The following is a 24,323-nucleotide window of genomic DNA, read 5'->3' as shown; positions in this document are numbered from 1 at the left end:
CGGAGAGCGGCGAGGGGCAGCACTGTCTCGGAGCAACGGCCTCGGCCGCCATCTTGTGCCTGGCGCCAGTCCCTGCGGCGCACGCCCCGCTCCAGTCCCGAGCGCTGCTCCTGGGTACGCGCTTTCTCGGAAAGGCAGACACTGTTTTCTGACTCCGTAAGGACTGGTCTCGGCTGAAGCCGCACCCGTTAGCAGCCAGCAGGCAACACAGACCTTCCTTCTCCGGCAGCGCCCGCTCCTGGCCCTCCCCTCTCCCCACCCGCCCGAGCATTCACGCCCATTCCGGTTTGGCAGCGCGCGGAGATTGGCTTTTCCGCCCCGGCGGCCGGAAGCGAGACATTTGAACGGCAACGGACGCCCCGGGCTGCACCGCTGCGCCGTCACTGCCTCGGGACGGGGTAACACTCGGGGGGACGGCGCTCCTGGCGGCAGCGCCCCAAGAAACACGGTGGGACTCGAGGGTCCTATGGCCGCTGCGACTCGGGACCGCGGCGCTGCCGCGCCTGTGGCCGGGCAGCCGTGACTGGTCCATGGGAACAGCAGCCGCTCCTCCCTCCCCGGCGGCTGCTGCTGAGTCCCGTCCTGTGCCCTAAAGCATGAACGCAATCTGCGGTCTCCCCTTGCAGGTTACTGAGAGGAGCTGATAGTGTCCTGCGGGTCGCAGAATGGCCGGAGATGACTATGAGGAAATTCTCAAGTACTATGAATTACACGGAACAGTCGGTACAGGTGGGCTCAGTCTGTGAATGCAAACAAGCGTGTGTGATGTGTCCACTCACCTCGATGTTTATCTGAGAGATTAAATGTTACTTCAAAATCTATGGGTCATGTTTTCTCGGTGTGTTTCGCGGGGCACAACTGTGGAAGTGCAGCTGGAAGGTGGTGGCAGTAATGACTTCTTCCTCTAGCAATGATGCTACATGCTGTGCATATGGTATTTGCTTCAGAGCGACTGAGGTTAGGGTGAAAAAGCTTGTCACAATGCTTGTCACATCTCTGTTTCAAATTCTAGGTGGATTTGCAAAGGTAAAACTTGCACGACATCGTCTCACTGGTGAAAAAGTTGCAATAAAAATCATGGACAAGCTTGCTTTACAGGTAATCCAAAAGATACTCCAGAGCTGGTAACATGCTCTTCCTGTGGAGTTCTCAGGAGCACGGGTGTGAGTTGTTACTGTGGGCTAGTGGTAGATTCTGTAGACCTGAAAGAATTTTGATGGCACCACAAATCCTGTGCCCTTATGTGGAGAGGGCAACATTCTCTGGCTGTAAAACTGAGGCAGTTACAACTTTAAATATTAAATAACTAAATAAACTCCCAAATACTGAGAATAGTAGCATTGTACATATGCTCCTTTGGGTTTTACTGACCACTGTGTGAGGAGGGCAGGGGAGCAGTGACAGAGCTGGTGCTTGTTTGAGTTTGAGCAGTTCTGATGTGCAGGCTTACTGTGATATACAGGCTGTTAAACAACTTGGCAGTTTCATTCCTTGCTGTTGTGATCTTTTAGGATGACTTGCCTCGTGTTAAATTAGAAATCGATGCCATGAAGGACTTGAGTCACCAGCACATTTGCCGGTTGTATCACGTGATTGAGACACCCAAGAAAATATTCATGGTTTTAGAGGTAAGGAATGGTATTTCTGCTGTTGCAAAGATCTCTGGGTTTAGCCGTAGCAGTAGATGGTAGCAGAGTCCAAATGAAACAATCCTTAAAAAATCATCTTAATGATGAGTGTGTCCAAGGTGCTAAAAATGAAGCTGACAATGTGTTCGGTCTCATTGTAAAAGCCACTTGTCACTGTTTGCAATAAGCAAACTGACTTTAGTTCCCACCTCACACTCCAAAAAACAGCACCAGCAGGATGTGTGGTACCTGAGAGGTGCCACCAAGTTGTCAGGTATTGGGCAGTTTCTGTTGCCTGTGCTGTTAGTGTAACATGACTGTGGTGAGCATTGGGCAAGAATTGAGCTCTTGGGCTTGTTGGATTTGTTGCAGACTGGCCTGGGGCATGCCTGAGTGCCACTGGGATTAAGCAGAGGGAAGGAAAGAGTGCCTTCTTGCTGTGCTGTGCTCTCCCTTGTTCATGTTTATATTTCATGGCTGTATCCCAAATGTGTTCTTTTTTCCCTGCTTTCGTGCAGTACTGTCCTGGAGGAGAGCTGTTTGATTACATAATTTCTAAGGACCACCTTTCTGAGGAGGAAGCTCGTGTGTTTTTTCGGCAGATTGTTTCAGCAATTGCTTATGTCCACAGTCAGGGATATGCCCACAGGGATCTCAAACCAGTAAGTCTGAACAGTAGTTAAATTTGCACAAATAGTAATGAAACCCCACTTTTATTTCTCTGAATGGAGCCGGTGTGAATTGTCTTCTCTGTTCTCCTATGCTTAGAGCTCTTTGCTGAAAGACTGTTATTTCTGTTTATTGCTTTGCTCCTCAGCTGAGCTGGATGTACCTGTTTCTGAGGAAGGAGCTCCCTCTGGAAGACAAGCAGAATAGTGCTCAACTCCAGTTGAGAGTGGAGCAGGCACAGATTTGATTTTGACTGTTGGTTAGGCATTTTTGCTATCCCCTTTATTCTAGCTTCTACCCAGGGAGAGCTGCTATGGTTCCTCTCTATTGTGCAAACTGTTCTGTTCTGACAATCAAAGGAAAATGTGACTCCCACAACATAAACAACTGAAGACTGGTCAGGGGAGGAATGTGCCACAGGACTGATCCTGTGGCTTTGCTGTCACCACAAGAATTAAACGTGGGCTTGGTAATGAGACCCTTTCTTCTAGAACGGGTTAGAAGTTTGCATGTTCAGAGACGCTGATAACTGAAAAAGCAAATTCTTAGGGTACAAGCATTTTACTAAATAGCTCATTAAATCCTTGTCTCCAAAGAACTCTACAAGCAAAGCTTTCTGTGTCCCTCTTGGAAGGATTTGAATTGTAGCTGGAGACCTGATGGATTCATAGGAATGTGAGATAACTTGATTGGGAATTGACTTCTAGTGGCTTCTGCTTTTATCTCCTGTTTAAAACCATGTCAGACCAAACGTCTTCATCCAGTCACATCTTGGACCTCTCCCTAGTATGAGGCACCATAATGTTGCTGAGGAACCTGTTAAGCTCTTCACTTCCTTTTCTATAAGAAAGACTTTTTCTTGGTACCAATCTGAGTGTCTCCTGATGCAGGTTGACTGCCATCATTCCAGCATGTGCTTCTGTGGAGGGGCTGGTGCTGTCTCTGTGCCCCCTTTGTAGGAATTAAAAGGCTGCCATGAGGTCTCCACTGAAGCTTTGTCACCTACGGGCTGAAAGACCATCTCTCCCTCAGCCTCCTCGCATGGGAGAAGTGCTCCAGCCCCCTGGACAGGCTGCTGTCCAACCATGGAGCTTACCTCAGTTTGGTGTCTTTCCTGTGCTAGAAGGTGGGAAGAAACTGAATGTGGTGTTCCCACTGAGGTGAACAGAGGGCAAGTGGCTTCCCCCACTTTGCCAGCTCTGCTTCTTTTCACACCATCTGGGATATCACTGACTGCCTTTTCTGCCAGGGCAGGCTGCTGCCTCACAGTTTTTGCTTTCTGTCTAGCAGCCCCGTGGCCTTTCTAAGCAGGTAGGAGTTTGCATTACCTGTCTGGAGTATAAGATACATTCATTAGCAACAGGCCAAAATCTCAGAGGAGAGCTTCAGGTAAATTATGGGTGTTAATGGCAAGAAGAAAGAGTGAAAGGAAAATGTGGTTTCTTGGATGTTTCTGGTGTTATGTAAGAATTCATTACCACTTTCTCTTTTACTAGGAAAATTTGCTGATTGATGAGGAACATAATCTGAAGCTGATAGACTTTGGGCTTTGTGCAAAGCCAAAGGTAAGGGTGTCAGCTGCTGTCAGCTTGATCAGCTGCAGTGTGCACATAAAAATTGCAGGCATGACTTCAGGGCAGTGCAGTGCCTTACACTGAATTCAAGCTGTTGGTGTAGTTGTCCCACTGCTGATTGCTTGGTAGGGCCTTACTTTTTCATTTTCTGAGCAGAATATCAGTTTTTCTCCTCTTACACTTCATCTTTCATTGCAATATAAGGCACAGATTGCCTTGCATGTAGAGTATCTACTCCCACAAAGGCTTGTACTGTAAAGCTTATGTTTGTCCATTTTGGTGGACAAAGCTTATGGTGTCCATTTGCCCATCATAATTTCAATGGTAGGTGTAATTTCCATAGGATTTGTCTATATGTGGAGATTGTGGATCTAATCAAATAGATTCCCTTTCCTTTACAAAGCTTCTGGATCCACATGGTTGTACTGAGTTGTTTAACAAGTTTAAAGTTGGTTTCTACATTGCTGCTCTGTCTTCTTCACATGAGATGGGTGCTGGGAAGAAGGGATTTAATGGGACGAAGATCTTACTGATCCAAAGTCCTCAGATTGTTTTAGCTGAGTCAAGTTAAAGCACCTTGCAGGAAATTGGGAGTATTAGACCACCATCTTGGTGGTAGAATGTCATCTCATTCTGATCTGTTAAGAACAAAGCCCAGGCTAAGGAATAACACATTTTTAATAAGGAAGCATTTTAGTGGTTCTTCATGAAGTTAATTGCCTTAAATATTGATATAAATATCCAACCGACCTCATGCCCAGTAGTGCTTGGATTACTGATTCCCAAGTTCCATCTGTTTTCTTTCCGGTCACAAAGGGAAGTATTCCTTTCACAAGAGGAGCTGCAGAAAAGGGTGCTGGTATAATATATGAAGGAGCAGCTCAGGATCTGAACATTTGTAGGATTCTCCTGGTCTTGGACAGTTTTTGCCTGGTGAAGCCATATATTATACCAAAGCAAAATGTTAGGTGACTGTTTATACACAGCATTGGAAAATGAAGCTTCTGAGGCCTCTATTATGTTGTTGCTAGAAGAATATTTGTGTTAGAGCCAATGCTTCTTTGTCATCAGTTTTGTCTTGTCCTAGGGTGGCCTTGATTACCATCTGAACACCTGCTGTGGAAGCCCAGCTTATGCAGCACCAGAGCTGATTCAGGGCAAAGCATACATTGGCTCAGAGGTAGGTGATACAGTTGTGGGTTAGGGTGGTTTTTCCCTGCTCACTATGTATTTAAAGGTGAGATTCAGACATACTCCCTTGGTGTCTTTCTGCAATGTCATGTTGCCTCAGTGGCTCTCAGGAGCTGTGTGACTGAGAGCAGCCACAGCCTGGAATAGCTCCTGACTGCAGGCTCTGCACCTCTCTTCTTCATCTCTGACTAATCCTTCACTGTCCCCAGGTGTTGCTCTACAAAGAATAACTGCCTTCTACCACATTATTCCAAGCAGCAATTTGTTCTATTAATTATCCAAGTCTTGTTGCAAATTTCTGTGCAGTCTCAGTATCCTGTGTTCTTTGCCTTTAAAATCTTTTATGAAAACTTGCTCTTTGTACTGTTCAGTGTAGTAAAATTAAAGAGAACAAAACCTGTGGCATTTGTCCAGCTTTGATTCCATGTATAGAACATTGGGGTCTGCTACATGCCCTTGTCAATCCATTCAAAATACTGCAATTTCAATCTCCTCAAACTTCCTAACTATCTGTGCTGTTGGATGGAGTCTGTATTTTTTCCTTTACCTCCTTTGCACCACTGTCCCTGAACTCTAAGTATTCTTTTTTGTTTTCCACAAAGTCAGTGTTTCTCAAACCTCCTTTATCTTTATGATTGAAGTGGGAGTTGCAGTATGAGGGACATTGTCTTGTCTATACAGAGAAGAAACCGTGGGGCTTTAAAGCTGATTGTAACTGTACTGACAGCTGTCATAATCACTAGTGCTCTTGACTACAAAATCCCTTCAGATGAGTTTGATTTCCTTTTTGTCAGTGAAATCCTTGTAGGTTGAAAGTAAGGCAGCAATTTGGTGACCTAAGGGACAGGGTAATGGTTTTACTAGTGCTCTAGTTTCAGTGAATTGAAAATTGTGTGCTTTCACTTGGACTGTAATAAGAGTTCTGTCCAGAGTTAAGGAACCTACTTTCCACAAGTTGCATATGAGCTTTGCCAAAAGGAGACAATGTGATCAGTCTATGAGCCATTTTAGACAGATCTCTCACTTTTATTTTTTAGGCAGATATTTGGAGTATGGGAGTACTGCTGTATGCTCTGCTTTGTGGCTTTCTCCCCTTTGATGATGATAATGTCATGGCTGTCTACAGGAAGATCATGGTAAGTATTGATGAATACACGAGGAACAGGAATCACTAAGCATTATGGGAGTTTTTTCCCTTCTAATTTGAGCAAAAAAGGATTATCTCCTGAATTTTGTTATGCTTTGCTTCTCTTTTGATCAGTATTTTGTGGATTTGTTTCTGTTTTCCCTCAGCCTGTGCAGTACTCTAGCTTGGTCCTATGATACAGTAGAAAAGCAAGTTTCAGGAAAAGCATTTTCTTGCTCGTGGGCTGGACTTCTATATCTGAGTATTTATCTGTGTTCTCCCTAAAGATTACTAAAAATACTCTTCTTGAATGTCAGCCATTCTCATGTCTAGGAAAAGCAGGATTCTGCATCTGCTATTATACTTTCCTCCTCCAAAAGGAGTTGAATAAATAGTAAATAGTATAATTAAGTCATTGGTTCTTTCCTTGTAAACTCCTCTTGATGTGGTTAAACAGCTGTTGTTCCTCATCACACATGCTCCTCTGCCAGCCACTTCTGAGCTGCTATAAAAATCTATGTTGATAAAGATTGCTCTGAGTGGAATGATGGACAACAGTATAGAGTAATGGCTTTGTATTCCTCACCTCATTCTCCTCTCACCAAGAGCCTGATATGTCTAAAAAACACTTAAAACCCCTCCCTTGGGAGTATTCAAGGACTACTTTGGCAGTGGGCAACTGACCATGGTTTGCACAGGAAATGTCTTCAGGGTGCGTAACAATCTGAGCTCTATAAAACACCAGATTATTTCATCAAACAGTGTGGATTTTTAACCTGGAATTTGAGTATGCTTGAGTACCTTGACGGAAGTTCTCTAGGAAGCTTAGTCTGAGTTGTTGGAAAGAATTTTAAAAAATTTAAAAAGGAAAAAAAATAAGCAAAGACTATCTAAGTCAAAGAGATTGTGTAAAGGTGCTAATGTTCAGACAAGATGCCATTAAAATTACATGACTTCCCAATTCATGTAGTGATATAATATCTTGAGTTGGAAGAGAGCAAAAAGGATCATCAAGTCCAACTTCCTGCTCTTTGCAAGACTACCTAAACTAAACCATATGATTAGAAGTCTTGTCCAAATAATGCTAGCAAGCACTTAGAGTTTCTCAGTAAAATTGCTATGAAGTGGAAACAGCTGGGTTGTCAATAGACTTCAGTTGCTTTTCCCTCTCTGTTTGTGGTGTGAACTGTGTTGTCTATCCAGAAGGTCAGTGTACATTGAGAACGTATCCACCTGTCAGCATGCTTTCATAGATCACAAAGCCCTTTTTGGTGCTCATTACACCAAGATGCAGAACCTGGTAAATGATCAGCTGCTTAAGGCATTCACTGAGAAGAGTACTCAGATGTGAAATGGAGATATTAATTAAGAATATCAAAAATTATTCTGTGTAGTTATTGTTGTCCAGCATGGACAGGAACTATGAACTGAGTTGTTTGGAGCAATGCAGTGTCTGCCAGTGGAATATGTTGAAGTGAGCTGAAACAACAAATGAGGTTTTAAAGCTTAGTCTGGGAGCAGTCAAAACCCAATCATGTCGCAGGTGTTAAGATGCATACTTGCTATTTCCACTCTAAATTTGTTTTAACTTTATGTGGTTGTTAATTAATAATTGTTTCAAATGAGGACACCTACTATTGTGGAATTTAGTTTCATGCATTTTAAATCCTGAAATTTATTGTAATCTCATCTCGAACCTGTTGCTCCAAGTCAAATCTACTGCTTGAATCTAATTGAAATCATGACTTATATGCAGTGCTAATTCTCAGAAATGTTTCACATCTCATCATTTATGAATCAGCGGCTTGTTGACTTTTTGACTGAAAAATTAAGCTGTGGTATAACTACTGTAAAAAAAAAATTACTTCTGCTATGACCTTATGCACCTGGCATATATCACAACCTATTTACGTCCAGTATTGCCCACAGTACAGTAGATGAGAATTGCTCTTTTATGTCCTGTTCTGTAGCCATATACTAAGAACAAAATGTAGATGATCTCTGTTACTTAGTTTTATAGTAAAGCTGTGTTGTAAAACAGCCTACAGAACTATTCCTAAATAACTTATTAGTAGTGTCTGTAAAGATGTTACAGAAAGTCTTTAATCTGTGATGTCAACGCAATGCACACTGTGCTTAGAAATGTGACTTCATTTAATACCAACAGTTTTGTTATTAAGGCATTTGTCTGTAGAAAGAAAACTGCCATTAGAAAATGATAGTTACATTACTTGACAATGACTTTTTACTGATTTTTATCTCAATTTTCGTTCATAAATAATTGATTCTTGGTGGTGAATTTGGTTGGGTTTCTAGCTACTGTTACTCCTCACATCTGGGAGTTGTTTCCAATTTCCTTCTAATCAAAAATTAAAGAAAAACAGCAGTAAATAATTATCTTGAAAAAATCTCACTTGCTAGATCTGTAATCTTTCTCCTGTCTACTGTATGAGATTGAAAGTTCAGCATTAGATGTAACCTATTCAAAAAAGAATATCCTAATACTGAGGAGGGTGTACTTCTAGTGTCTGAAAAGTAATGATTAGAGGGAATCTTCATTTTGCAAAGTCCTAATATCAGTCATTTATAATCCAGTACGTTTGCACTTTTAGAACTTCAGTACTGGGTTGCTAGGATGATCCAAGGCAATGGAGAAAGGAGCACGTTAGCTGCAAAAGTGGGCAGAGATGATGTGTCACACAAGCAGAATGGATGAAAACGTCAGCTGGTGATTCAAACATGGCATTTTGCTTACTAATGTTGCTGAATTTTCGTACGGCCATGACATTTATGCAAGTCATTCTTAAAACTAAGTTCCTATCTTCCTGCTGTTCTTTTTCTTACAAAGTACAGATGTCGCTATTGTCTAAGTAATTTAGTTCCTTTTGACATTCAGTTTTAGTTGTAAATCCTCTTTATTTTTTTTTTTCTTTTTTTGCAGAGAGGAAAATACAGTACTCCAAGCTGGCTGTCCCCTAGCAGTAAACTGCTCCTTGACCAAATGTTGCAGGTAAAAGTCTTGTTTCTGTTCAATAGATGTATAAAGAACTGTTGAATTGGTTTAGAACATTACATCAATGAAATATTTTAAAATATCTGTGTTTAAATAAGAAGTTTAATTCTTACAAATTTTTGAAGAAAAGATTACCATTGCCTTCAGCCAAACAATCTTTGGGAAAAATGTTTGATTACAAAAAGAATTAGCAAGTTTACAGGATTTAATGAAGTCTTCAAACAGCATGCATTTGGTTGTTCTTAATTTGCTATGAAAACAAGAGCTGTTTTGTAGTCCAAATATACATTTAGGCTACACCTAAGGAATCCAGGCAATGCTGCATGTCCATGGGAGATCTGTTGTAACTTCTATAGCCGCTTTTCACAGCTAAGATCTTTGAGTGTAAGCTTCCTTTTGGTGAAGCTCTGAAACAGTATTGGTTTCTGGTTTTGACCCTAATCACTCTAACGTTCTGAGTAGAGGAACAATTGTTTCTTCACTTTTTCTCTACAATTTAAGTATCATTTTGATTTTTTTATGGTCCACCAGGTTGACCCAAAGAAGCGGATTACAGTCCAACACCTGTTAAGCCACCCTTGGCTCATGCAAGGTTTTTCTGATGCTGTTCAGTGGCAAAGTAAATACCCAGTAAGTACTCTGGTCAGATAGATACTAAAGCATTTCATGTAATATTTGCTGGCTTACTACCATCCTCCTAGTACGTGGTATGAAATTATTTGTTACAAGATGAACTTTGTGGTGGTTGTGGTTCTTTTCTGATTCTTTTACTGTCAAAATATTGTTACTTGCTCTTGATTTCTTTTGAGGAAAAATTTCAAATGTGTTTTCATCATATTCTGCAGCTGAATTTGCAGAATAACTGAATTCTCATCAAAAAGTGAAATACTTCCACATGTGAATGACCAGCTCCTTCTCTAGTACTTTGTTTAATGTGCAAAATACAAATACTCTGACGGACATGCTAGATATACTTATGGCTTATCTTGTATGTAGTCCTCAATGAAAATTTGAATAAAAATTCAAAGAATATTCATTGAAAGAATATTCATCCTGTCTCTCTGTAACTTGGTTTACTTGTGTAAGAGATGAAGGCAGTATGGAGAGGAAACAAACAAAATAATCTGGCTGTCAGCAGAAAGTGCTGAGAAGTTCCTGGGTGTTGACAGCCAGTGTTTCCCATTGCCAGCAGATGCCACTGTTGCCCTAGGTAAAGAACAGTTTGCTTGTGCTGGCATCCTCAGTGCAAGCTGGCTCTGGTAGAGATGGACATGGCTTGTAGCTTTATATTATAGGCAGATGAAAGTGTAGCTTCTATTCTAGTAAAAATCTTACCTTCTTTTGGATGGCTTATTTGAATTTTTAAGCTCTCACTTGTGAGGATCCAGGCCATGAAGTTGTGTGACTTTCTCAGTCTGTTTCCTACAATGTGTAGCTGTGATGCTAAGCGTTTGAAATACAAGGTCTAAAATCGTCATTGACTATTGACTCAGCCCACTGGGTCTCAGTGTCACTGTTAGATATGGATTATGGGGCAAATTGAAAACCTCACACTTCAATATCCATTGTGTTCTTGCAGCTGGGACATCTTGATGAGGACTGTGTAACAGAGCTTTCTGTGTTTCATGAGCAGAGCAGGGAGTCTATATCACAATTAATAACAGAGGTAAGAAGTTTATGTCAGTAATTTACAGTAATTAAATGCAGTAATAAATAAATTTACTGTGTTACCAGACAATACTTATATTTTCCAAAGTATGACAGTTTACATACATTTCAGATTTAAGGAGCCCCTGCAGAACTCTAGAATCTGGCTGTAGCTTGTAACTACAAGCTACCTGTTCGGAAGTTCAAATTTACTTACTACTTTTTCTCCTTTAATGGTGGTCTTCATGTTTCCTAAATCTTACTGTTGTTTCCCACTATGGTAAAATCCTTCTGAATCTCTGAAAGTCATAATAGACTTGTAGAAATTTATAGTTGAACAACAGATACGATTTGCTGGGCTAACTCTTTGCTTTGAAATGGTTCAATAAAGAGTAGGAAAAGAAAAAAAAAGATAAAAATAAGAGAACAACATCAAGGCAGTCTACAAAATACAGGGGCTTTTTGAGTTACTATTCACAGATTTTAAAATTTGTGGGTATGTTTAGTAATTTTTTGACTACAGATGACGAAAGAACTGAATACTTCTAGAAGAATTGTGCAAGTGTTAGCAGTAACATTGCATGCTGTTGAAAAGACTTAAAGAATGATGTGTACTCCAGCTTTTTCTTGAATCTGAAAATTCATCATTAAAATTGAATTTTCTGCTTCTTTGTACTTGTTAGCAGTGGCAATAGCCCTGGGTTTTTTAAAACACTTGGGTTTTCCACATAACTATAGCAGAAACAGACTTTTAAAATGTGTGTGATACAGATTTGTGGAGTTAGTTCTTGTTCTTTAGTTATAGCAAATAATCAGAATAACCTGTCTACAGAGGGGAAAGTTCCTTCCAAAGAAGTTTGTGACATTTGCATAGTCCTTTACTGGAAGACTTCTAATCCCTTATAAATTATTCAAATTAACTGTGCTATGCTGCAAACCCATCAAAAGTGGTGTCTGTGTTCCTCATATACGCAGAGTTGCTGAAAATCATGCAAAAAGTTGGCATTTGGGAAAGAATGGGGAGGAGTTACTTCCAAAAAGTTTATACTCTGGCTGAAGTATTGGATAAACCGAATTATTAGGTTTGCATTCACTTCAGTAGATGTATCCTTACTCCAGCATTTCCTTGCTACTTGCAAAGAACAGCCAACACGGTACCTTTTTCTTGATCTCAGGCACGTAATGCAAATCACTTGAAGTCTAAAATAACACTCATTTGTAATTAGGGTTGCATATTAGGTAGTGAAACTTGTAGAGACATAGGAATGCTCAAAAGGCTGAGCTTGGCTTGTACTTGCAATGGTTCCAAAGAGGAGATTAAAATACTTTTTCTTTCTTTCTCCTTGACCCCACAGTGGAAATATGACCACATGTCAGCAACATACCTCTTGCTTCTATCCAAGAAGGCTCGTGGCAAGCGTGTTCGTTTAAGGTTTCCACGTCTAACAGAGAATGCCAATACCATGATGTTGACAGGCCTCGAGGTAAACTTGAGTTCAGCAGGACAGCACCTTGCTTAAAATCCTGCTCTGCATTGACAAAGCTCTTCCTGGAGAAACATTCTGCTGCTCTAAACATCAGGAAGAGAGCATGAAGCTGAGTTTAGCTCAACTGGTTACAGCATGGTGCTAATAACACCAAGGTGCTTTTGATCCTCTTACAGCCCATTCACTTAAGAGTTGAACCTGGTGATTTTTGAGAGTTTCTTCCAACTCAGAATATTCTGTGAAGTACACAGTCAGCTAGAGTCTTAGGCATTAAAGAGTTCAGTCTTCTCATTAACATGATTTAGCAAGCTGGGTTGCTTCTATGGATTGGCTTTACTGGAACAGCCATCTGGGAGGATTTGCTGCATCAAGTGCCACACAGAATCCCTCCTTGTTAATGGGCTTAAATCCCCTATTTTCTGGCCTGGGTGATTCCAGATCTTGTTCTGTGATGACTAACTGTGCTCTGTGTTTGTCTCTGCTTTTTTCTACCTTGAGGGTTGCATTTGGTAAGGAAAATCTTTTGATACCTCATGATATGTCACCTGGGCAGTGTTCTCTGAGATGACATAGGCACTATGGGAGCTAGTGATCAAATCAGAGGGAGTCATCCCTTTCTCATCTGTTCCACTTGAGAACATAATCCTAGAGAGGAAGCTGTATACTTTCAGTAAAAGAAATGTGTTGTTGCTGTTTTTCTGATGATTGGGATTCTGAAGTAGTTTTGTATATCTTAGGGGAAATTTTATTCCTGTAGTTTGGTAGTGATAGGGCCCTTCAGAACGTGGCTAGAGTTGCTAAACTCCTTGCAATGTTGTATATAATATGCAACCATTTGTGACATCAGTGATACTAGTCTATTCGACAAATTCTAAAGCATTCAGTGGAGTTGCAGACTTGTATAAGCTGTTCCACCTTGAGACAAAACATCTGTGAAATGATCTGAGTGTGCTGCTTTCTGTGCTAGAGGCAAGCGCTCAGAATAAGTATCTTTATGTATCTGATTAAGTTGCGTGTAAATCGTTTCAGTTCACTCATAGAGCTTTTTTGAGATGAGAATTCTAGGATTACTAGAGCTGCATAATAGATCATGAGTTGTAAGTGTTCCTGAATATGCATCATGTGATTTCCATGATCATGGTGGGTTAGCCTTCTACACTCTGATGATTAAGCTGAAGGTTCACTAGGTTCAGTTGTGCTGAACTGTGAAGCTACTTCATCTCGATTGATGTCCAAGGTAAGTTCGCAAATGCTAGTAATTAACATATGCATATACCTTCCCAGGTGATGGTGAAATTCATGTCTACGCAATACAGCAGTCTGTTAGTCCTCCTGCAGTCCTCAGAACACATTTATCTTGCCTGAGTGTGAATATCAACTGAATATAAACTGGGTGAATATCAACTGAATTTGCCAAAACACCCAGCTAGCGAAGCTCTCTAGTTGGACCTGGTGTAATGTGAAGACAACCAAGCTAACAGAACCTTTTGCTTATCCATTTCTGAATTTGGTTGGCACAAGCTTGTACATAATACTGCTAGACTTCAAGCAGTTTGATATAGAAGCATATTGCAAGATATTCAGCATGTCATGAATTTCATCTAGAACACAGTAGCTGAGCTATCCTAATCATGCATTCACCTTAAATGGAATGTGATTTCGACTACAATATGAGGCCCCTAGCATCTTGTAGTTAGCAACCCTCTGGTAAGGTCTTTTAAGTAAGGTATCATAGAAGCTCTGGAGCTTATCAGACAGCTCTCTATTCTAGTACTAATGAGAGATCTGCTCATTGTGATATCCTTGATCATGGGGCAATGAACAGAAACTTACCTGCCAGCAGAACATAGGTCACTAAAATGTCATCCATTCAAGCTTTTTAAAATGGTGTCCATTTCAGCCAAAGACTGACAATTTAAAATGACTGTGTACAGTTTTGTTGTAATGGTGTGAAATAAGTCCTTGGGAAGAGTTTCCTGTAAGTAACAAAAGGTGTTAGAGAGTAAGGATGCTTCGATATATATCTGCTTGTATGTGGTGTGAACCATGAAGGTTAGCAACCTTGGCTGAAAGTTACAAATCCCTTGATTTAATAACTGACAACTTTTTTGGGGGGGGGGCAAAGCTAGCCATCAGATGAAGGGCTCCAAATGCTAGTTCCAATTAATGTTGTGGCCTCAGTAGTCATATGTTTTGGATATATGTGTCTATCCAGCTCCCTTTTAAATGTTACTCCATTCTTCTTTAGGATTCTTTCCAGATTATTACTAGGACTTTTGGTAAAAAGAGGTTGTGGTCCAAGCCTTGAATTCAAAGGTGGCTATTTTTGTGAGTTGCTTCTCTTCATGACACCAGTCAAGAAAGATGATTTGGCAGTGGTTCTTTGAGAATAGTTTCACATCTGCTTTTGATACAAATGACAAATCAAAAACAACAACATTAAAGTCATATTATAAAATGTAGGTTGCCATCATGGGAACTTACATTTTTAGGAACTTAGAAAGAAATTAGATTTAGACTTTAATGGCAATATTTTCTGATGAAATCTTACTTACTTACTACAGTGGAATCTCAACTGTATATTTCTTTCCAGTCTGAAAAAACTGTGATCAGTGAAGATATGCCAAAGTGCAGTGAAGTGCCATGGGCATTTGTATTCATGGAATTTACAGATACAGCTTCACTGTTTGAAGAATCTCCATTAGAAAAAAATGGTATAAATACTCATGGAACAAAGCAGGTGTTTTATACAGTGTTGTTAATCCAAAGGATCTTATTTTCATTGTACATAAAGATTATTTGACATAATAATGTTAGGTAGATCCTAGCCTAGTGGAGTTACAAATGGAGTAAAGAAGAGTTTTAAATATATAGCTAAAGATACATTGTGCCTTCCTCTAACTGTAGGTAATTTGACTAAAACTTGAGCTTTGAGCATCTAGAAAATGAGTAAATAAGGATTTAAAAACCAACAGGAAAAAATAAGATGCAACAAGCAAGGTCTCAGATCTAGGCTAGAGCTGGACAAATCTCTGAAGATGTGCAACCTGTCTATATTGGACAAGAAAAATCAAATGAAGCAATTAAAATTTTACATTTAAGCCAAATGGTAATTCCTTGCTTTGCTTAGGTGAGCTGGTGAGGAATAGCCTTAAATGTGCAAGCTAAAGAATTTAGAAGAGCTGGTGAAGAAGTGGCAAATTACTTGCAAATATTATGAGGAAGTTGTGGAGGGAATCAGAAGTATTTGATGAGTTTTTAACTCTTGCTCTATAGTCAAACATTGTATGGTATTTTTACCCTGCTTCTGAATTTCCTTATCTGTAATGTTCCTGAATGTGATCAGAACACAGCAAAGGATGGCTTTTTTCTTTTTGTTACAAATCTTGCAGCATTCGAGGCCTGATGCCCAACTGGAGGATATGGAATTCACATTGTCAACTCCGGTCACAAGAAAAGTGGCATCAAAGAAGCATAAAAACAAAGAGAATGTTGAGACAGTGCCACCTTTAGGAAATGAAATGCCCTTTACACTTCCTGCTCCTATGACTCCTTTTGCAAAGAGTCAGATTGAGACAGAGGTACAAACCGTTCCCCTTAGGACACCTGCTTTCAAAGGTATGTAAATTGTAACTAATGAAAGCTTAGAACATATATGTTGCTCGGGAATCACTGAAACTCATATATGAGCACAATATTTCTTCATCCAATACATCTTTTTTTCAACACTTACATTTTTTTTTCCCTGTGCACCACCCAGGTGCTTCTGGAACACCTGGTGTGGTGCCACAAGAGTTTTAACCATCCATCAGGACATGTTACTTGTGTGTTACTTACAATAGTAGTTGCTGCTCACCATTATCATGTGTGAGCCACTTTTGGTACACCCTAAAATGGAGCCAAGCACTGTGTTGTTAAAGCTTGCACCTGGTTTTACTTTTCCATGAAGGTTGAGATTGCAGTTTCCTCAACACTCAGTTTTTCCTTTGTGACTACCCTGAATGAAAATAAAAGCATACTTTTTAGTTAAATCTGCTTTAATTGCTGCTTCTAAGAGAAATCTAACTTTTGGATTTCTTATGGTTGCATATCAGCATTTTCACAGGGGCAGTCCAGTATAGGAGTGAAAATGCTTCTGTTAACAACATGTAGGTCTTGCAGCTATGCACCACAGAAATCTGTCTGAATTATGTCAGCCTTTCTGAGTTACCAGAATTTTCTGTCACCAGCCTGTCTAGTCATGTACATATCCCATATGTACATTACCATTTCCTTCAATGACTACCATAAAAGTTTTGCTGTTGATACAGTAAATGCTAACTCTGTCCTTCAAATGCCAAAGACTACTTGCAATAGGAGACACTTTCATTTCAGGTGCTAAGGAGAATTGTTGAGAATTGTTCAGGAGAAGTGAGTCTTTGCAGGCTGATTCAAGAAATAAGGGATTTTGAACATACTGCTATTTAACGAGCTCATTCATAAAGAATCGCAATACAAAGACTAAGATTGTACACGATAACTTGTAATGTCTGATGTCTTTGTATGTCTAAAAACAAAAGAGATACTATCCAAAATAGAAAATGTAGAAACACTTCTAGCTCATTTATTTAGCGATATTTCTGAGGATTAAACAAAGAAAGCTAATTGTTTGATGTGTTAAAAGATCTTTGATTCAGGAAATAGAAAAAATAGAAAGGTAGTATCCACTGGAAGTTTTGAGGTTGCTTGTCTGGAGCCAGGTGCAATTCTGTAGAGAGCTGAAACTTAAAACAATTAAGTTGGGTCTAATTGTCACAACTTATTTGCTGACTGTTTCACTTGGTGCTTTTTCCTGTACCTTTAAAACCATACTCTGGAGACACTGACTTTTTATACTGTTGTGTAGCATGTACATTGTGTATTAAACATGACTATATAAACTTACACCCTTCGTAAAAGGGAAATGGATCACTGAAGAATACAACTACTCAATGCAGTAGATTGCTCAGAATTTATTTATGGATCAGTGGAAGAGCAGGAAAGCAATTCTAATCCTCAGATTTCTAGTATTGAACTACAATGGTTACTCTTAATGTTTGGCTTGTAGAGCCCTGGGGAAATCAGTCACAGTTCTAATTTGTAGAGTAGAGGTAGTATTAAAACCATATTTTGTAATTCCCAAAATATAGACCTGAGATTGAAAAGGGAGTCTGGTGTTAAAACTAAGTTATTAATAATGAGAAATCATCACTGAAGAAAAGAAAATCCTTTTATGCAAAGACATACCTGTTTTGCTTTGGATGTTTTCTTTCAGAGAGTCAGTTCACTGCAGTCACTCCAATTAAGAAACCCACTAACCCAACAAATGCAGATGAATTGGTAACAGCTGAGATTGTTCCTGAAAGAAGGTAAGTGTCCAGTTATTTGTGTACATTCCTGATTTAGAGCAGGACTACCTTATTCCATGTGCTGCCTGGGAAACCCTGTTACAACAGCAAGCTGCTGTTCCTGTTCTCTTGGTAAAAATCTTTCTGAAACCTCTTTTTACAGTCACTAGAAAACAATGAAAATAGAGGAAAGTTTTAAAACTATGTAACTCAATATCATCTATTTTTCATAATGGAGGTGCCTTCTTATTGCAGGTCTCCAAAGGACTGCAATTTCTACATACATCTCTGGATTTAAACTTCAACAGACTTTCAAACAGAAACTCCTATAATACACTGCACTTGATATAATTTTCTTTGTTCTGTCATGTCTGGTAATATTTTAGTGACATGTTTAAAATAATTAGTTTTTTAACACTGAGGAAGAAATAACAAATTAATTTGTTCATATAACAGGTGTCAGTCAGTGGAATTAGATCTCAACCTTGCACATGTGGATAGCAGCCAAAAGAAGAGAAAAGCCAAAATATTTGGAAGTCTTGAAAGAGGTCTAGATAAAGTGATCACAATGCTTACACCGAACAAGAAGAAACGATGCACTAGAGACTGTCCAAGGAAACTTAAGGTATGGTTGCTGCAAAGGTCTTACATACAAGCAGTATTATAATATTAAGTAGTTATTTTAATTATGTATTAATTATTACCTTACAGTAATTATGATTGAAAATATCCAGTACCTTTAGAAACGGTTTTGTGAAAGCTTCTGTGACCTGTCTTGCTTGAATGCTAGAGTAAAGTGTTCTTACAATACTACTGATAACAAGACAGTGCCCCAGTTATCACATTCAGTTATCTGTTAGTCTGGGTTCAGGCAACAGATCCAGAGAGGAGTTTGGCCATTGCTGCTGATAGCCCATCTAACCCAAATGTGAAGGAAGCAGTGTGGTTTTAAAGGAGCCTACTAGCCAGCTTTTAATTATGTTATTCGTATAGAGATCCCTCACTAAAAACGTGACTCCTTTCTTTTGGAAAAGAGGCACAAAGTGTGCACAGGTTGATGACCTGTTCTGACAAGTAGCTGAATAACAAGAGACACTTAACAGGCAGTGCTGAACTGAGGGGCTGAAATGGATGTATTTGTGGCTTCAGAGCCATCCACCTACGGTGAATACCACTGAGCAGGAGACACCTTGAGCTCTCATGACCCACAAAAACAGTGCTCCAATTCAACTTCCACACTCCAGCATTCAGACCAAAAACACATATGATGCTTTAAAGGTTTTGGATGTCCGCAGGCAAGGTTACCATAAAAAAGAAACACTGAGTGCTTGCAGTGGACCACTCTCTATTAAAGGGCACAGAGACATCCATCTGCTGGCCTGATAAAGAGTCACAAGAAGTTTGCTGCCTACCTGGTGCTAGGATCCATGATGTTGCTGAGAGGGTACCCCAACTTCTCAAGAGCATGGACAGCTACCTGCTGCTTCCTAATCATATGGGTAACAAATGATGCTGCAAACTTCTGTAGTGAAAACTTTTTGCAATGCCTTCAGTTTTAGGAGAGAGATTTTTATTTTTTTATTCCTTGAATTGTTTTAACAAGCTGACTACTTTTAGGCACACTGCAACATTACCACTACTCATCTGCTGAATCCAGATGAACTATTGAATGAAATAATTATTGTTCTTTCAAAGAAGCACGTGGAATATGTTCAGAAGGGGTAAGTGTAAAATATTATTACTTCAACTTGTATTTGTCTATATGGTTGCTATCCCAGTACTTAAAAAGCAAAGTATTTAAACTTAGTTTATTGACCCCATTGTAAAATAATCTTTGTAGAAAGTGTACAAATGAATGTGTGCAATAAAATCTGCCTACACGGTGCAAAATTGTTAAGTGTGTTCCAGCAGAGCTCTTTCACCAAGAGGTGTAAACCAATAGTAGTGGGGGTAATGCTTAGGAAAAAATCACATCAGCCTGTCTCATGTGAAATTTTAAATATCAAAAGTTGTTTTAGGTATAGTCATGTGACCAAATGTGATAATTTTGGAAAATAGTGTGGATACCTTTTAACTCTCATTCTTGGCAGTTAAAAGACATTAGCCTTTAGGCAAGAGGTCGGTACATTTTAAAAAGTGTGTAAAATCCACACACCTTTTTGTGGATTATTTGAATTTGTACTGTTTACTAGCTACACTAAGGTACTGATTGGTTAAATTGGTTCTTACTTTTGATCAAACTAAAAGAATATTTACTGAGCTCCCAATGCATGAAATAACCATTGTGCTCACTTTTCAGTATGCATTTTCTCAAGTTCTTGAGTATTCCAGTGATGGGAATTGGTAGAACATCAGAGTATCTGTCAACCTCTGATGCATTTCCAAACTCATAGTATGGAAGGATGCTGGATTGCACTGCAGCACCTGCTCCCCTTGTAATAATTCAAACTCTGCATTCAGTTTTTCCTATTTTCACATCAGCTGAGCTGCAACCAACAGAGAGGAGAGTGTTCTTGTCTAGGAAAAACATGGGAACTTTCCATCATTCCAGGTCTGAGGATGAGGGCCTTTGGCTAACAGGGGTTCTTGGTGGCAGAGTAGGACATTTGTGCTGCATATTGGTCCTAGGGCATAATAAGAAATATGGTACCCAGAAACTACAGTATTTACAAAGCTCAGGTGACTAAATTGTGGGTTGTTTCACAATATTCTTAACAGCAATGGAATATTTTATTTAAATAGTTTCTGTTATTTTAAAATAGCATAGCGAAACAAACATGAAATTATTCAATAATTATTCTGTTTTCCCTTTTGTTTTACAGTTACACCCTGAAATGTCAAACACGGTCAGATTTTGGTAAAGTAACTATGGAGTTTGAGTTAGAAGTGTGTCAGCTCACTAAGCCTGAAGCAGTGGGTATCCGGCGACAACGGCTTAAAGGTGATGCCTGGGTGTACAAGAGGCTGATAGAAGACATCTTATCTAGCTGCCAAGTGTGAGTGGCAGAGTCTTTTATCACGATGTTTTTAGAAGAGTCTTTTTAGAGAAGTAATTCTTTCTCACAAGTCACAGCTATATGTGAAAAATCTGTCATCTTGGGTTTTTAACCATCCCTCTTTGTACATATTCCTTCTGTATGTTTCCTTTAATTTCAGGTTTGTAATAAATGTTCTGCAACTGCAGCTTTTCTGGAGTGAAATTCTGTAAGCCATTCCCTTGCTTACATACTTTTCACATAGCTGGGTTTAAAAAGTACTGATTTTATGTGCTGAAGCTTATTGTGGGATGTCTTCAGTTATCAAGTGCATGGTGCACAGTAATAGTCATTTGCATAATTCTCTTCCTGTCTCTGCTTAAGTAGGATTTATTGAGATCATTAACTAAGTCACAGCTGTGGTTCCCAGAGTTACACTATATGCTCAGTGTTTTACAAAATAGGATGGGCTTCAATAAATGTGGCTTGGATTTAGACTGATCCCATATAAAGCATTGCACTATCTCATTATGAAACTTCAGTGATGCTTAACAAGCCTGTGCACTTTCTGATGCTCTTGTGTTAACGTGATGATAGGAGGATCTCCAAAGAACACCAGCACCTTTGAACTGTTCTGAATAAAGAAGGCATTTGTCACCCAGCTGTCAACAAGGAATTCAGTGACACCTTTCAAAGAATTTAGGCACCAGAAATAAAACTTGAAATATGCAGAACAAAGCAAGAACATATAAGAGTACCTTAAAAATAGATGCAGATCTCCTTATGCTTGTGCTGGGTGTTGTGTGGAGTGTTTATTTCTGCCTTTAGTTGTGCTACAGCAGAAACCACACCAGGCTAAGCCCAAGCAGCAACACTGGGAAGACACATGTTGAAGCCTTTCTCTATGCGATGACATTCAGTAATACCTAAACAAGTTGAAAGTGTGCTGAAGCTTTTTCGTAAACAGAAGTTAACAGCCATGTGCTGCATTTAAGCCCCACATTATTGCCCCTTAACTAAAGCCTGAGGCACATCCACCCAAGGGTTGGGTGGGTGAGAGAGCTGTGCATTGCTGGAAGCTTGCAGTGACAGACATGAGATCTGGCTGCTAATGAAAGCTGTCTGCTTCTTCTCTGTGACCATTACCTCAGGAACTGGTATTTTGTCTATATCAAGATAGAAGCATCCATCACTTTTGTTTCCAATGCTGGGTTGTCCAGTTGCTGCTTTATAGATAAGTAAAGGAACAGGAACATTTTTAGCAGATTTCAAGGAAAAGTAGAAATGTTGGGAAGGAGGGAGAGTAAAGAGAAGTGTTGCTCCTTAAAATGTTTCTGGTCAAGAATGTTTTAGGTACAGAAGGGACTAGTAGGAAAAGCAGGACAACGTGAACAATGACACAAACCCACCCAAGGGATGGTAAGAGAGGTACTAATGAGAGCCAGGGGTGGTTGGGCACATTAATTGGTAAGAGGGTGTGTAACATGATCATGTTCACTTTGGAAAGGTTATCTAATCAAGGGCTTTGTCAAATGGGATACTAAGGAAAAGCGTGAAAGTCAGAAATTAAAAGAGAGGGGGGATGCAAATCTGACAGGCAGTCCTACAAGAAGAGTAGGATGTGATGGTTACGATTCCCTTCTACTTGACACATTTTATGATTGTAGTCTGTGACACAGACAACAAAACAATCCTGTCAGTCACAGCAAGTGCAGGGGCTCTGGGGAAACTGCATCAAAACAGAACTTTCCATTTAGTGAGGCTGGAATCTCGAGGGTCTGGGGTGTGGAGAGTGCTGTTTGCAATGGTGCCAGCCGATGGGGCAATGCACAGAGGTCTCATCCTGGTGCCGGCTATGTCCCCCCAACCCACTTGTGTACATGTATTCCCCAGCAAATGAGAAACTGGACCAGCAAGGAAGCGGGAGGCCTCATGTCTGGGTGTCACACAGGCAGAGGGTAGGTGCTGGTTTTTGAGGGGGATGCAGAAGCCTGGATCGTGTCCACAGGCCAGAGTGCTAGTGCTGCATGCTTGCAGTGAGCACCACACTGAACCAGATAGTGAGCAGGGGACCCGTATGGGGGTGAGTGCATCAGGGTCCGGAATAGGTTCTGGGTACCTTTGACTATGCCTGTGCTGTAGTAGGCAACTATGCTTTTGACATCCATTAACTGCTAGTACTGAAGTGTGAATGGTGATACCTACACAGCACAGGAGATCTCATATGTAGTGTGTGACTGGCACATGAATTAGAGATTTGTGTTGGTAAAAGCAGAGCTAGCCTGTTTTTCTAATAAATTGGTACCTAAAACTTCGTATCAGCACTTAAATACTTTCAGTATTCCCAGCTGCAACATGACACTCTTGTTTGGTTTCTGCATGCTGAAATTTGATTCTGCTAAATATCAGATATCAGTTGGAAATCAGTTTAAACTAACTGTGGAGCAGCCAAGGGTTGTAGCTGATATGTATCTGGAGTGCTGCAGTATCGTGTGATCTCTGATTTTCCTTGATTTCTTGTTTCATTACAAACTTCTCTCCAAGAATTTGGCTTCTGCCTGGAATTTGATCAGAATGAAGTAAGGGTAGAAGGTGGAAGGGCGGATAGAAGGAGGCATATTGATAGCAGTTCACTAATGAATAGCATGACGTCTTTTAAATCACCAGTCACAGTCATAAAGGCTAAAGAATTGAAACATTTACTTGCCTTTGCACTCCTTGAGTTTTAAATTCATGAATGACTACAGAAGTATCCTGGAATACCCAAACTGCCGCTGCTTAAAAGCACATTCTCTGTATGTAACTATCTTCTGTTATCTTTTGTCACCCTGTGGTGACAAAACTGATGTTGTGAACAGACAAGAAGTAATTAGGATGTCTTGTTAATTTTTTTTTAAGCTAAAGATCATAGATTTGATTCACATTGTCTTACAAGCTCTGTTGTATGAAATAAGGTTCTTCTTCATAGGCTACTATCCTGACTTTTTAAACTAATATTCCTTGCTGTGAATGCATAACATTTGGTGATAGGAATTAGAAGACAGGCAAGAAATATGAATCATGTATGCCTTTTTTTTCAACCAAACTGCTGCTCCTATATCACTAATTTTTTAAATTAACATTGCTGGAAAGCTATTTCTACATGACCTCATGTGGAACTCAAAGATGAAAACAAGGATTTACAGATAAAGGAGCTATGTGGATGAGGAGAAGCATGGGTTGTGTGCTGAGCTTGTGGAAGCCTTTGCACAGACAGACACAGGGCCAGAAGGTTTGTCTTGCTTGCCTGCATTCACTCAGCCAGGTTGCATAATGTCATGGGTATCTGTCAGTCTTGAAAGTATGCTTGCTTTGCAATTCCTAGGGACCTGTACTAACATCAATTCCTTGGAATTTCTTTTGGAATCTAAATTCAATTTATGTTCATTATTGTCCTGGTTTGGGCTGGGATTGAGTTAATTTCTTCCCAGGAGCTGGTACAATGCTGTGTCTTGGGTTCAGGAGGAGGATAACACTGGCTACACACAGTGGATAACACACAGACATTTTAGCTGTTGCAGGACAGTGCTTAACCTAAGTCAAGGGCTTTTCAGCTTCTCATGCTCTGACAGTGAGTAGTCTGGGGGTACCAGGATCTGGGAGGCAGC

The 24,323-nt window shown here is 40.0% G+C and overlaps 1 protein-coding gene across 2 annotated transcripts; it reads left to right on the top strand.

The window, feature by feature from the left end:
* The first annotated feature begins 322 nt into the window (after positions 1–322).
* Positions 323–20,957, top strand: MELK (maternal embryonic leucine zipper kinase). Of its 2 annotated transcripts, none has more exons than XM_066182440.1 (17): positions 323–398; positions 627–729; positions 1,013–1,098; positions 1,512–1,628; positions 2,147–2,290; positions 3,794–3,862; positions 4,959–5,051; positions 6,100–6,198; positions 9,130–9,198; positions 9,733–9,831; positions 10,781–10,867; positions 12,204–12,332; positions 15,728–15,953; positions 17,629–17,722; positions 18,158–18,326; positions 19,319–19,422; positions 20,524–20,957. In XM_066182440.1, exons 2-17 carry the CDS (start codon positions 666–668, stop codon positions 20,699–20,701), a joined length of 1,827 nt encoding a protein of 608 aa, XP_066038537.1. In that variant the 5' UTR covers positions 323–398; positions 627–665; the 3' UTR covers positions 20,702–20,957. The 2 variants fall into 2 exon arrangements, with proteins under 2 accessions (XP_066038537.1, XP_066038536.1); XM_066182439.1 differs by having other exon boundaries at positions 377–448.
* Positions 20,958–24,323: the final 3,366 nt, after the last annotated feature.

This window comes from Chamaea fasciata, unplaced genomic scaffold (genome assembly GCF_029207755.1).
Source record: "Chamaea fasciata isolate MVZ Bird 193981 ecotype frontalis unplaced genomic scaffold, bChaFas1.0.hap1 SCAF_4, whole genome shotgun sequence".
Lineage (NCBI taxonomy): Eukaryota > Metazoa > Chordata > Aves > Passeriformes > Sylviidae > Chamaea > Chamaea fasciata.
The sequence above is the reverse complement of the archived record's forward strand: the minus strand, read 5'-3'. Positions and strand labels throughout refer to the sequence as shown.

Excerpts from the sequence above, each read along its gene's own strand:
- MELK (XM_066182440.1), top strand. The coding sequence starts at position 666 with ATGGCCGGAGATGACTATGAGGAAATTCTCAAGTACTATGAATTACAC. Across the intron at positions 2,291-3,793 it reads CCCACAGGGATCTCAAACCA|GAAAATTTGCTGATTGATGA; the intron begins GTAAGTCTGAAC and ends CTCTTTTACTAG. Across the intron at positions 17,723-18,157 it reads GAGATTGTTCCTGAAAGAAG|GTGTCAGTCAGTGGAATTAG; the intron begins GTAAGTGTCCAG and ends TTCATATAACAG.